Source organism: Leopardus geoffroyi, chromosome D4, assembly GCF_018350155.1.
Source record: "Leopardus geoffroyi isolate Oge1 chromosome D4, O.geoffroyi_Oge1_pat1.0, whole genome shotgun sequence".
NCBI classification, from domain to species: Eukaryota; Metazoa; Chordata; class Mammalia; order Carnivora; family Felidae; genus Leopardus; species Leopardus geoffroyi.
In genome coordinates, this window is record NC_059342.1 from 10,471,847 (window position 1) to 10,485,160 (window position 13,314).

General features: G+C 47.5%; 1 protein-coding gene across 11 annotated transcripts in view; it reads right to left on the reverse strand.

Moving 5' to 3' along the window:
• Positions 1–13,314, reverse strand: part of KANK1 (KN motif and ankyrin repeat domains 1) — a 209,952-nt gene that overhangs the window by 22,496 nt on the left and 174,142 nt on the right. For 8 of the 11 annotated variants that reach the window (XR_006710263.1, XM_045469012.1, XM_045469011.1 and 5 more), the window contains one exon: positions 7,560–10,226. Coding sequence is in view for 10 of the 11 variants with exons in the window: in XM_045469012.1 (XP_045324968.1) it covers positions 7,560–10,226 (2,667 nt within the window). In the remaining variant the exon portion in view is untranslated. Of the gene's footprint in view, positions 1–7,559; positions 10,227–12,093; positions 12,263–12,506; positions 12,989–13,314 lie in introns of those variants that run through there. The other 3 variants (XM_045469021.1, XM_045469014.1, XM_045469013.1) reach the window with 2 other exon arrangements.

Below are 13,314 nucleotides of genomic sequence, written 5' to 3' on the forward strand. Positions count from 1 at the left end.
TTAAAGAGAAAACTTTCTGCATGTTCCTGACTTGAGAATGTTTAGAATGTAACATTTAGAAATGCTGAAAGCAAACTATTTTAAAAGAGAAATCTTTTAATGAAAAACAGAGCTGGAGGAGTGTTGCTTTTTTTTTTTTAAACAAGATCACCCTCTCCAGTTTCCTCCATGACATTTCTCCATCTAGAATTTATATTAGTTCTTGGCACATAGCAATGTGTATATTTGTTAGACAACTGATTTTAAAGAATAAAGTTGATTCAAAAAATGGCTGTTAAACTATTCCAATTCTTCTGCATGCCAACCAACATTTTCATTTACAATGCCAAGAGCGTTCTGAAAATGCAGAATTTCATTTTGCTAAAATTTCAGCTAAACATTCTGATTTGAGCTTATTTGTCAGGAAGAAGGCCTGAAATGTCTGAATCATTATGGAGGCCATGCCATCATCTAGGTATTTTCCCCAAGTAAAACAAAGAATTCAAAGGGATCTGAATAGGTCTAGTTTTTCCATAAAGAAAGAAGCTTGAACACAAACTTACCCTTTTCAGCCCACATACTGGCTTGGGGAAATTAGCAGAAATTATTCATGAAGGATCACCTGGGTTTTTGTTTGTTTTTTTGTTTGTTTTTGTATATACTACTTTTGGGGGAAGGTATGTATCTTTGATAGAGGAAAAAGGGCAATCCCGTTCTGAATGAGGCTCAATATTCGGAACTCTGCCTAAAGACCAATGTATGTGGCTACCAACAAAGTCAACTTGAACTGGAGAGCTTCAAGGATCAGAGCTGCTTAATAATTTCTAGGGCCATTTTAATATCTCCCTGGGAACATTCCAGACAACTGTCATGAATGTATCTAAAAGTGGGTACTTAAAATGCTAGAGTGGAGGAAAAACCGGGTTCTCCTTCACCCCAAGCCCACCCACATTTAATTACACACCATCCCAAGACTTGACCCAGAAAACCCACACTGACAGGCTGCAGTGACTAAACTTGGGTTAAGCATGTGTGTGCTTCTAGATACAGCCAAGGACCTCATCTCCTCCCCCAGCCACAGACGACTTGACTGCAGCTGAACCCTTGGAGCACCTTTCTATTTGCACATTATTTGGTGGCTAACACACAGCGCCATAGGTGATCATTCATATTTCTGGAATACATATCTTGGCTTCCTAACTGGACTGCGAGTTCTTCAAGGCAAAGACCACTTTACATCATTTGAGTGCAAGTTCTTTAAGGCATAGACCACTTTACACACTTTGCATAGAGCTGGCAATGAATGGATGGCTATCAACTGACCTGAACAGACAAGGGGACAGGGCAGGCTGTAAGCATCTTTACTGAGATATTAATAACTAGCCGCTCAGAGGAAGTATGAACTAGTAGCTAGTAGCTACTAGTAGCTTGGAGGAAGAATGAACAGCTGTGACGACTGTCCAATATCAACAAATTCGCTTCATCGTTTATGACTGAACATCCAAGAACTCACTTCAGGTCTCAAAAACTACCAATCTGCATGCTTGAGCCAGCGATGAACTATGTATTTTAGGATTCAGAATATAGGCTAAAATAAACTTGTATCTGTTTCAGGAGTTCCTTGTCCATTCCACCAGCACCCGTTTAAAATAATAAAGCATCAGTTTAAGAGGGTAAGATTTTCAAACACGTGTCAGCTGACGGGTTCACAAAGGTGGTGGACAGATTTTAAACCTTTATAAACGATTTTCCTTAGGGCTGGAGTACTTAAGTGCCAGGTTTGTAACAGATGTCCCAGACCTGCAGTTTCAATTTTTCTGAGCGTAAGCTACCTCTTTTGAGGATCTGAGAAAAATTGCGCAGTTTCTTCACAAAAATTCCTAACACAAAACAGTTCATGAAGCAATGGCCCCCAGATTAAGAGGCCTTGCTCTAAGGCTGTTTATTCTAACATTTCCCTGAAACAGGGCCTGGGTGGCCACCACCAGGCGGTGGGTGGTGCTGGTGGGAGGCAGCAGGAAACCCATGAATTTTAGAAAAAAAGTTTCCCAGCTGAATCTGACGGGCAGCCTGGCAAAGAGGTACGTTAAGAGAATAATTCCGCTGAAAGGGCATCAAGCGAGAGAAACCGAATCCAAACTTCTCAGGACACCGGAGGGCATAGCAGCCCCCTGGCTTCCTCTCTCAACCGATACTTCCAAGTTCGCGAGCAGCCACTTCCGGGTCAGCTTTTCAGACTTCCGGGTCAGCAGGACCTACCCTCCATCATGCCATCAGACACCCCAGGGTTTCAGAAGCATTTTGTCTGGATTACATGACGCTCTGGTAACACTTATTTTAAAAAACTGCGATTAAAAAAACCCCCAAGACCTAGGACAAGTAGATGGTGTATTATTTGAGCTAAGATAAAACCAACCAGAAATAGTTACTTCTGTGACGACTTTATTTCCCCGATTTTGCTTTGGCTCAGATCTCTTCTACAAAATTACCTTCACAGTTATGGGAATGATTTCAAGTTTGTACTTTTTTTTTTTTTTTTAACCCAAGATAACCAAGAGTTCAAATACGAAGCTGATTTCAAAAGCAGTTCTCCCCCTACCCAACTCATGTGCATGTGCTGTCTCTCAAAAATGAATAAACATTAAAAAAATTTTTTGAAGCAGTTCTTCTGAGTATAAGAGTTGAGTTTTCTGTGAATCGCGGCAGGCAGTTAAGTTCCACTGTTAGAGTTTTGTTTGTATTTGCTCAGAGACAAAATATGAAGTACATGAAACTCACACTACCAGCTATCAAAAAGGACTTTATAGATATACGCACCCCGATGTTCACTGTAGCACTATCAACAGCAGCTAAATTATGCAAACAGCCCAAGGGTCCATCAACTGATGACTGGATAAAGGAGATGTGGCTTATGTACAGAATGTAGTATTATTCAGCCATAAAAAGAATGAGATCGTGCCATTTGCAGCAACGTGGAAGGAGCTAGAGGGTATAATGCTAAGTGAAGTAAGTCAGAGAAACACAAATACCATATGATTTCACTCACACGTGGAATTTAGGGAACAAAACAAATGAACAAACAAAATAAGAGACAGACCAAAAAAAAACCCAGACTCTTAAATATAGAAAACAGATGGTTCCCAAAGGGGAGGTGGGTGGGAGGACGGTGAAATATGTGAAGCAAATGAAAAATACACTTATTGGGGCACCTGGGTAGCTCAGTCAGTTAAGCATCGGCTCTTGATTTCAGCATAGGTCATGATCTCACGGCTTGTGAGATTGAGCCCTGCACCAGGCTCTGTGCGGACAGCACGGATTCTGCTTGGGATTCTCTGTCTCCCTCTCTCTCTCTCTCTCTCTGGCCCCTCCCCTGCTCACTCTCTCTCTTTCAAAAATATAATAAACATTAAAAAAATACACTTATCATGAAGAGCACTGCATAATGTATTGAATTGTTGAATCACTATATTGTACAACTGAAATTACTTGAACACTGTATGTTAAGTACACTGGAATTAAAATTTTCAAAAAGACACATTGAGGAAAAAAAGTGCTTTACAGAACATCTTGGGTCATCAACAAATGGCGGCTGCGTCAAAATTATGACAAGGTCTCTTGAATCCTAGAAGAATGTTGGTGACCTTCTATGTGAAAAATAGAGTATGTACAATTTAACTTTTGTTAAGAAATTACATCTCTAAAATACAGAGCCACACACATACACACCTGTATACACCAACCACACAAGGGGTCACCCCAAGAGAGCACGAGGAGACTTTCCCTTTTTATTTTGTGCTCTTCCTGAACTGTTAATTTGTTACGAGCACATATTTCAGTTATAACTTTAAAAAACTGAATCGGGGTGTTAGGCATTATGGGGCTACAAAAAAGAACGTTCTTTCACTGTGAAAAAGTGATGCCCTCCAATCTCCGACCTAGAAAAATGGAGAAGTCTCTGGACTGGGCACGAATACACAAAATTCAATTTAGGCTTTAGCTTTAGCTTTCACGCAGACCCTGAATGACTCCGAATTGAACACTTATTCTGTTTGTTTTGTGTTTTCCCATTGTTACCGGTATCTTTATCTTGGTAAAACTGTTCGTTGGGGAGGCATAATAATTGAGGGAAGAAGGTGACGGCCAGAATTATGAAGACAAAAACTTGGATTAGAAACAAAAGGCCATTTGTACAATTTGCATTTGGGCCACTTGTTCCGTATCTACGTTTCCATTTCTGGAAGTACTAAAACAGCAATGACAGCCAGCATTTATTGATCATTTACACTCCGTGCTGCAGACTATTCCAAAAGCTTTCCTCCTATTGACTCATTAAATCTTCATTTCAACCCCACGAAGGAACAAAGACAAATTGTCCTAGTGGCCGAGAAAAGAATCTGAACGCAGAACGTCCGGCTTCAGAGCCAAACTTAACTTCTTAAAGTAAAGTACTAGGTTCATGTAAGGCATCATTTCTATGCTCTTCTGGTGATGTCAAACTCAAATTCCACATTGTTTTCATTGGGGGAAAAAAATGCCTATGCTCTACATGAAATGTATTCTAGACTGGGCGTGAACAATATTCTGTATCCTACAGAGCCCGCGGTAAGTCCCAGTGATTCTGACACGTCTTCACTCTTCACAGCCTGCAAGTGCTGAAAAGCTCTACTGTAACAAGCTACTTTAATTTTCAGTCCATATAACAATAACAAGTAACAGAAGCTTAATGCTCTGGGTGAGTCCCTAACCGGACTCCTTCTTCACTAGAACTTTAGAATACAAATGTGATGTGAATTACAGAAATACTTTATTTTTAAATGTTTTTTTTAACATTTAATTTATTTTTGAGAGACAGAGATGGAGTGTTAAGCAGGAGAGGGGCAGAGAGGGAGACACGGAATCCAAAGCAGGCTCCAGGACCTGAGCTGTCAGCACAGAGCCTAAAGCAGGGCTCGAACTCATGAAGTACGATATCACAACCTAAGCCCAAGTCGGATGCTCAACCAACTGAGCCACCAGGCGCCCCCAGAAACACTTTAAATTTGCTCTTGTGTGCTGGGAGGGAGCTGCCACTATGACCAAATAAGTGCTATTAACAATATTCATACTTTTGTTCAAATGCTGTAGGTCTCCCGTATTTTAGCTGATTAAATCGGTGTTCGTTTGCGGGGTCAGATCTAAACAGGGATGCCAAAACCTTCTCCCTGTTCCTGATGCTCACGGTGTCAGGCGGGTGACTGCAAGGGTACAACTAAATATTTTTGGCAGGAATGTGAAATAGAAACCCCAGTTTGGGGAGGAGGGAGGAAGCTGGCAGGAAAATGTTCTTATAATGGATGATGCATTGTACCATCTGTGCCTGGAGGTATTTAAGAGTTTTATTTTGACTTCACATCTGACATCATGATTTTTAAAAAGAAGTAGAAACAAACATATTATTAGTTACTTAAGACTGCTTCAGTCCACGTATCATTTTAATCCTATTTACTCTAAAATGACCCCTCTGTACATTTACTAGGCTTGATTCTAAAAGGCAAAACCCCCACACATCGGCTGTCATTGCCATGTTCATTTTTTTTCTTCTATGATAAGCTATCTCTTCCACAGAACTTTTACTAGAAACTAACATTAATTCAGGTTTGAGAGTGAAAACCTAGGAACACATAAAAGTAATCTATTTCAGCCTATTTTAATCATTACTCTTTTGACTGTAAAGGGAAACAAAGAATTAAAAATTTTTGTTAATGGTTTACTTACAATTCAGTCTATAATACATGTTTTCATATCAAATTAAATGCACACCGTATGGTCCATTTGAAGCATTAACATTCATTTTACCTGAAGCATTAGTCAGAGTAGAGAGTATGGGTTTTTTTTAATTTCTTTTTTAATGTTTTATTTCTTTTTGAGAGAGAGAGACACACACACACACATAGTGTGAGCAAGGGAGAGGCAGAGAGAGAGAGAGGGAGACCCAGAATCTGAAGCAGCCTCCAGGCTCCAAGCTGTCAGCACAGAGCCCGATGCGGGGCTCGAACCCACAAACTGCATGATCATGACCTAGGCTGAAGCTGGACGCTCTATCGACTGAGCTACCCAGGCGTCCCGAGAGTGTGTTTTTAGTAGCTTTCCAAACCTCAAATACAGTTCAGTGTGTCAACAAAAGAAGCCACACGGGACACACACGATTAGCACCATCACCAATGACAATAAAGGCTTATCCCGGGCTCACCGTGTGCCCGCAGTGAATACAGAGGCAGCCTTCCAGGATGGGTGCCCTTCTGTTCCCATTTTACAAATAAAGGGTAAAGAAGGGTGACTCTGTCTCCCCAGATCATGCTGGTGTGAGAGAGCTGGAAAACCAGGAACAGAACCCTGTCCTATGATGATAAGATGCACAATTAGAGACACATGGCAAAGGGAAGTCCTTCTAACGAGGCCTGCTGGGAAATACCGTATGTCCTAAAACCTTCTGGGGTAATTTCTCAATTAGTTTCAATTTAAAGAAAAGCTGGGGTGAGCAGGAATCCCCCTGAAGAGAGGAGAGGAAAGACAAAAATGTAAGCACCTATCAAAATGAACCACGGGAAAGGCTCTCTTCTCTGAGTTCGGGCTGTGGACGCCCTTATCAGAGCGGCCTTTCTGGACCCCCCCGTTTCCAAGAGCTCCCCCCGCCCCCCGCCCCGGCCCCAACCATCTCCACTCGCTATCCCTATAACTGGAGTTCTTTTCTTCATAGCATGGATCATCACCTGACATCCTTCAGGTCTACTGTTTATTGCCTGTGCCCTCAACAGGAAAGTAAGCATTGTGACGACAGAAGCCTCTAACTGTGCTTGGAATGGAGTAGGAATTCAATCATTACTTGCTGAATTAGCAAGTGAATTCATGGAATCGCTCTCCCTTGGTAGAAGTTTTTAAGCTTTTTTTTTTTTAATGTTTACTTGAGAGAGAGAGAGAACACGCATGTGCGTGATAGGGAGGTGGGGCGGGAGACAGAGAGAGGGAGACCCAGAATCCCAAGCAGGCTCCAGACTCTGAGCTGTCAGCACAGAGCCCAATGTGGAGCTCAAACCCACAAACACGAGATCATGACCTGAGCCAAAGTGGGACACTTAACCGACAGCCACCTAGGCGCTCCATACCTTGGTAAAAGTTTTAATGAGAAACATTTTATGCCAGTATGTGTCATTGATCACATACAGGTAACTATGATTACAAACTGTGGGACTTTTTCAGGCTGTCCTGTATAAAATGAGCAAGTAACTAGAAGATGTCATAGCAAACCGGTGCATCCCAGAAGACAGCCACTAGGCCAGCCAACGCTAGCTTGCTTTTCTGCTTCCGGCCACAGTCCTCGGCCAGAGGCCAGTGAAACCATCAGACAATGAGAATCAGCAGAACTGTTTCTGGGTTTTGATTCTTGCTGCCTATGGGTGTTCCTGCTACGCACTACCATTCTAAAGCTCTGTCCACAGTTCCAAAAAAAAATGGTTCCAGCAATTAAAAAGACCCATACCTCCTGGAAGTACATTATTATTCCCACCCTCCCTCCGCCCTGGCTCCCTCAGAAACCCACCTACCTGTGACTTTACCCAGACTCATTCTTGGGAAGTCAGGGTTCCTCAGCTCCTCCGTACTTGCGGACTTCATGACTGAGTTGATCGAGGACAGGGTGCTAATGAGCTGTGAGTTCAGAGAGCCGATCTGCGAATGTGGCTCCCCAAAAGCCTCTGCCAGTTCGCTGTAGTTCTCAGCCAGCAGTGTCTGCTGCTCAGCCAGCAACTTCTGGACCCGCTCAATGTAATGATCCAAGCCGGTCACCATTCCAGCAGGAGCCTGGGGCAGGGGGCTCTCCGCGAACTCGCCAACAGGCCCATCTCCTACGCCGACGCTCCTCCTGCTGGCTGCCAGCCCCAGAGTCAACTGCGGAGGGCCACAGGCGATGGTCCTCATTTTGAGACCAACCAGATAATTGTCATTAATATTTATCTGCCCCACACCTGACTCTCTGGTCTTCACGGCCGACGGCCTGTCAAACCCAGAAGTGCCAGAGAGCACGGTTCCAACTCCAATGGACCGCGTGTTGGTGGAGGAATTGACATCCTTCACACGGCCTTCTCCTACGGCCACCGTCCGCATCTCCACGGGCTGAGTGCTGGTCTGCTTGTCCAAAGTGCTGAGGGAAGTGCTGGTGCAGGATTCCGCAAGGGTAACCACCTCGGTGTTGGTGCCCCGGTCCACCTGCTCCCAAACCGTGCTGGTGTGCCGGCTCGCGGTACGAGGCACCGCCATGACAGCAGCCTCCACCTGGCCAGCGGCCTCCGTGTTCACGCCCCGGGACGTGAGCTCCTTCGGGGGGCAGACAGTCACATCAACGGAACAATCCCCGCAGCCGATGGATCGCACTTCTTTGAGATTCAGGTTGGTCTTGAGGAGCGACAGATCGTGCACGGACTCCTCCGTGTTGCTGCCCGTTTCGCAGACGCTGATTTCCACACCCACGCTCTTGTCGCACGTCTCCACGGACCTCCCAGTACCCTGCTCGTGCGTTTCCACCCTCTCCTTGACAATCCACCAATTCATGGGCAGCTCGGGCCCCACGAGCCTGCTCTCACAACGGGGCCGGCAGGAGACGCCCAGGCTGTGCATCTGCACGGCGCTCCCGACACAGGCATCCGCCAGGTCCACGTGATGGCCAGCCGTCTGGTCTCTGGTGGCCACCACCGCCTCCACCATCTTGCTGAGAACCAGCGGCTGGGCCGTCACGGCTTTGTCCGCCTTCTTCCTCGACCCCGCGGCCTGCAGCTCTTGCTTGAGTCTAGTCATCTCGCGGTCATGGGTGGTTTCTTTCAGTTGCACTTCTAGGCGGTAGATCTTCTCCTTCAAGGCCTCTATGGTCTGCTGCTGCAGCTCTATTTCCTTGTCCGCTTCCGTGGTCACGCCAAGCATGGCCTCTGTCACGCCGACCCCACAGTTCCTCGACTCGGTGGCCGTCCCGACGGCAGCATCCTTCCGGGACACGGAGCCCCTGCGGTACACGACCACGCGGTCCATGGTCTCGTCGGCACCCACGGCCACGGACCGGCACTCCCCGTCCTCCCGGGGCCCCGAGGAGGCCTCGCAGCTGCTGTCCTGGATCTTCCGCTCCAGGGCCTGCATGTCTGCCGCGAGCTGCCGGAACTCCCTGATGCTCTGCGCGCTCTGTTCCACGCGTTCCATCTCGTCCTCCTCGTAGTCGATGTACAGTTCACCTCCGCCGCTACTGCGCCGGGCCCTGGAGAGCCGCTCCAGCTGCGACGCGTTTCCCGCACTGTAGGACCGCTTCCTCACACCGCACGCGTCGTTCTGGGCTGTCGCTCTCTGGTGTTTCAGCTGCGAGGCCAACTGTCTTTTCTCCTCTTGCAAGACGGAGATCTTCACTTGGAGCACGGGGATGGTTCGCACCTGCTCCTCGAGCTCCTTCAGGCGCTTCAGGGCAATGGCCATCTGCTCGCGGATGTGCTGCAGGTGCATGGGGCTCACGTTGGTCACTGGCGTGGAGATCCCTGAGCTCAGGGGGCTGTGGCGGATGGAGCTCCCCATGGACGACGTGGTGGCCATGGCTGGGGCATAGCCGCTGTACTCGCCGTTGCCTTGGTATCCATTCTGAAGCTGGTGCGCGGCAGGATTGTGGTTTCCGGAACCCATGAAGGAGGAGAGCGAGCTCGTGGAGCCCATGCCCCCAAAACTGGCCAGCCTGGGCCTGCGGAACTCACCCGGGGCCACCTGCATGGTGACTCTCTCCTGTTCCAGTCTCCTCCGGGTCTCCATCAGCGTCTTGGTGACATGAAGGTTGTGCTTTGGGAGTTGAGGGGAGGGCGGTGGCAGCTGTCGACTTTCTGGGACGGTAAGGAAAGGGGGTGAGGTCTCCAGAGGGGCAGGGGGCCTTGGGATGGGAGTCGACGTAACGTGGCTTCTGGCTACCAGGAAGTGAGGACACTGCCTGGTGTCATCACTGTTGGAGGACGAGAGGGATTCCGTGGAAGTCCACACAGCCTGCTGACCGGGCACTGCCCTGCTTTCCGGGCATGGCACCGACGGCTTCCGCCTCTTCTGGATGTTGAGTTTCTTGATGGTGTTTCCTTTCTGTATGTCGTCCACGTACTTGAGGAAGTCTAAGTCCAGCTGATAACCATAGGGGGTCTCCACAAAGTAAGAATCTTTCTGTTCCTTGTCAGGATCTCCGTTCAGAACATCATCTGTTTTTCCTAGGAGAGCGAGAAGGGAGTATTATAATGCCATGTGATACACTCAGTGATAAAAACCAATATCTGTATATTCGGCAGTGTGGCAGACTAGTGTGATTTCAGAGTTGACGGACTTCTGTCTGTTCTGATCCTGGATCTACAACCTGACAGTTGGGTGAGTAAGCGAGTATACCCCTGGGAACTTCAGCTTCTCCCTGAGTAAAAATGGAAACAACAAGTATATTCACCTCATAAGGTTGGTAAAGAATGTAATGAGACTGTGGTTTTAAGGATCCCAGGGTATATGAAGTCCTTACCAACTACTTTTATTTTTGGAAAGAACATACTGAAAAGACTTGTGTTTTCAGGGAGATCATTTCTTTTGTTGTCTACAGGTCACTGAGGTATAGAGAACAGTCCTTAAGCCTCCTATTTTCGGGGTGCCTGCGTGGCCCAGTTGGTTAAGCGTCTGACTTCGGCTCAGGCCCTGATCTCACGGCTGGTGAGTTTCAGCCCTGTGTGGGGCTCTGTGCTGACAGCTTGGAGCCTGGACCTGCTTTGGGTTCTGTGTGTGTGTGTGTGTGTGTCTCTCTCTCTCACAAATAAAGACATTAAAAAACAATTTTTTTTTTAAAGACTCCTATTTTATAAAGTGAACTATGAGGCACCAAAGGTGAAAACGCTTAGAATAAAGGACCACATCGGTGCAGATCTAGGAAGCCCGGGACGTAAGTTCTCCCCACCACTGGTCTTTTGCAGACACTGCAGCCTTTCTAAATGGTGGCCGAAAGCACCCCAGTGCCTGACCACCACCACAAGATCACAATTTGCCTTGACCCTTTCCTTGCTGAGAAAGCCAGGACACAGGGGGCAATGAGTGATTAACTCTAGCAGGATGTGTGTAAGAATACAGAAGGCAGACTTCAACTCTTCGTGCCTTCCCATTCAAAAACCACCACCACCACCACCACCACCCCTGTCCCAAACGGAGGAGAACTTTTCTCCTCTTGGATTTCTTTTGGACAAAACATTCGATCTCCCAAGAACACCTCCTTTTGTATTTGTAACACGTCCAAACAGATGCAGAAGAGAACGAAAATAAAAGCAAACCTATACTCTAAACACTGGATCATGTGGCATTCAGTAAATGCTACTTGGGGCTAAACCAAACATTTAGAAAAGGAAACACAAGAACTTTTCAAGGCACAGACCTTGCTGCTGACCTGAGCTGTGCATTTCAAATAGAAAAGCAAGGCCGTTTTTGTTTGTTTAAATTGCAGGATTAAGTAATGTGTTTTCCTAGAGTCATAATAACAAACTCTGCTTTTTTTTTTCTTTCTTTTTTTGAGCAGTGGAAAGATCCCAAAACCAATGAGTGAAAATGCAAGCCATGTGTACCCCCTGCTCCTATCCTGGGTGTAAAAACCCACCACATTGCCGGACAAGCATTTCCAGTTCACTTAATAAAATTTGGGTTGCCTGCCTGTCCTTCCTAGTCCCATCACTGCTGGGCATTTGCACCTGATAGGGTGAAGGCACAGAGTAAACCTTTTGCCTCCTCTTTCCTCTGAAAAGTTAGAAAGAAAAGTACGAAAAGACTGCCAAGCAGTGGAGTAGAAAGGTTATGTATTCTTCGTGTCCTGATTTAAAACAATATTAAGCTGTTCTCCCTGTTCGTATTTAGACACTGGATTTCATTTCTAAAACGTGGAAATTCTATTGGAACCAGGTGCTCAGCTTTAATCCTTTTCTAACCTCGGGGTGAGCTGATGAGGAGCCGGCACCCGAATACTTGGGCTCACGCTAGCAGAATGCTTCCTTCCTTCCCTCTTTCTTTCCTTTTTAACTCCACACGGGCAACACGCTCGCTCAAAATATGCGGCCCGACCTGTTTCCAGAACTGTCTGCAATTCCACAAGCAGAGAGAAGCCGCCGGCTCGGGTGTCCAGAAAAAGCAGGCAGATCTGACCAACGGGATCCGGTGATTCTAAAACCGGGCCACCGCTCCTGCAGGCCACGGGGAGCGGGTGCCCAGGCCGGAGACTGAGCTCCGCGCGCGCATGCCCGCCGCGCGCTCCGCTCCCCGCCGGGCCCGCTCGCCTGCCCGCCGCCCCGCGGCCCCGCCACCAGGTGCCCGCGGCGCCGCGCTCCCCGCCGGCCTGAGGCTCGCCGCCCGCCGCCCACCCGCCGGGCGCCCGCTGAGCTCCGCTCCCCGCCGGCCGGCTCCCCTGTCCCCGCACACCCACAGGCCCCCTCCCCTCTCTCCCCGCCGGCCTGCCCCCAGCCGGCCGCCCCGCTCACCAGCTGGCTCCCAGCGCGCCCGGCCCTGCCTCGGGCGCCCTCGATCGGTCTTCACCCCGCAAGGAAAAGAGGTTCAACATTCGTGCACACTTCGCCCGGCCACGCGCAGACACCATAGGCCCGGTGCTCGCCAATGAAGTCTCCCTCCGGCTCCGGTGACACCGCCCCCCGCACACACTCAGCTGCTCGGCATTCCCTGCTTTCTTAATGAAAACAGGAAACCGGCAGCTTGTGCAAATGTGGGTTCTCCGTTCCAGTCGTTGCCAGGCATAAAAATAAAGCCGGCAATTTAAACCTCTCCACACAGAGGTTCTGTGTCCGCTGTACCAGCCACTTCGTCCCCGAAGAGTTTGTGCGCCGGTGTGGAAACTAAGCAGCCTGGGGCCTGGGTCACCTGAGGAAGTTCCAGGCACAATGGGCGCCACTGTCCCCTGCGGGAAATCTCAGCACTGGGCTCATAACCAGTGACACCCAGTTATCCTTTGACAGTATTAATCTCAACCGCGCCTTTGCCACGGATGAAAAGCTCTTCAAAAACAAACACCACCCCCCACCTTTTCCCAGCTACAAAAGTAGTCCATGCTTATATTAAAAAAAATAAAAAATAAAAAATAAAAAAATCCCGTACAGGCCATTTAAAGAATGAAAAAAGTCAGTCACTCTTCTCTCACCACCTAGTGGTAATATCAATACTTTGGTTTAACTCCTAGATTTTTCTGTGTTATCTCTTAACGTGGTTATTTTACCCATCTGCAGTAGAAAAAGTTAATTTTTGTGTTCTTTCTTTTCAAAAACGCTTTTTTAAAAT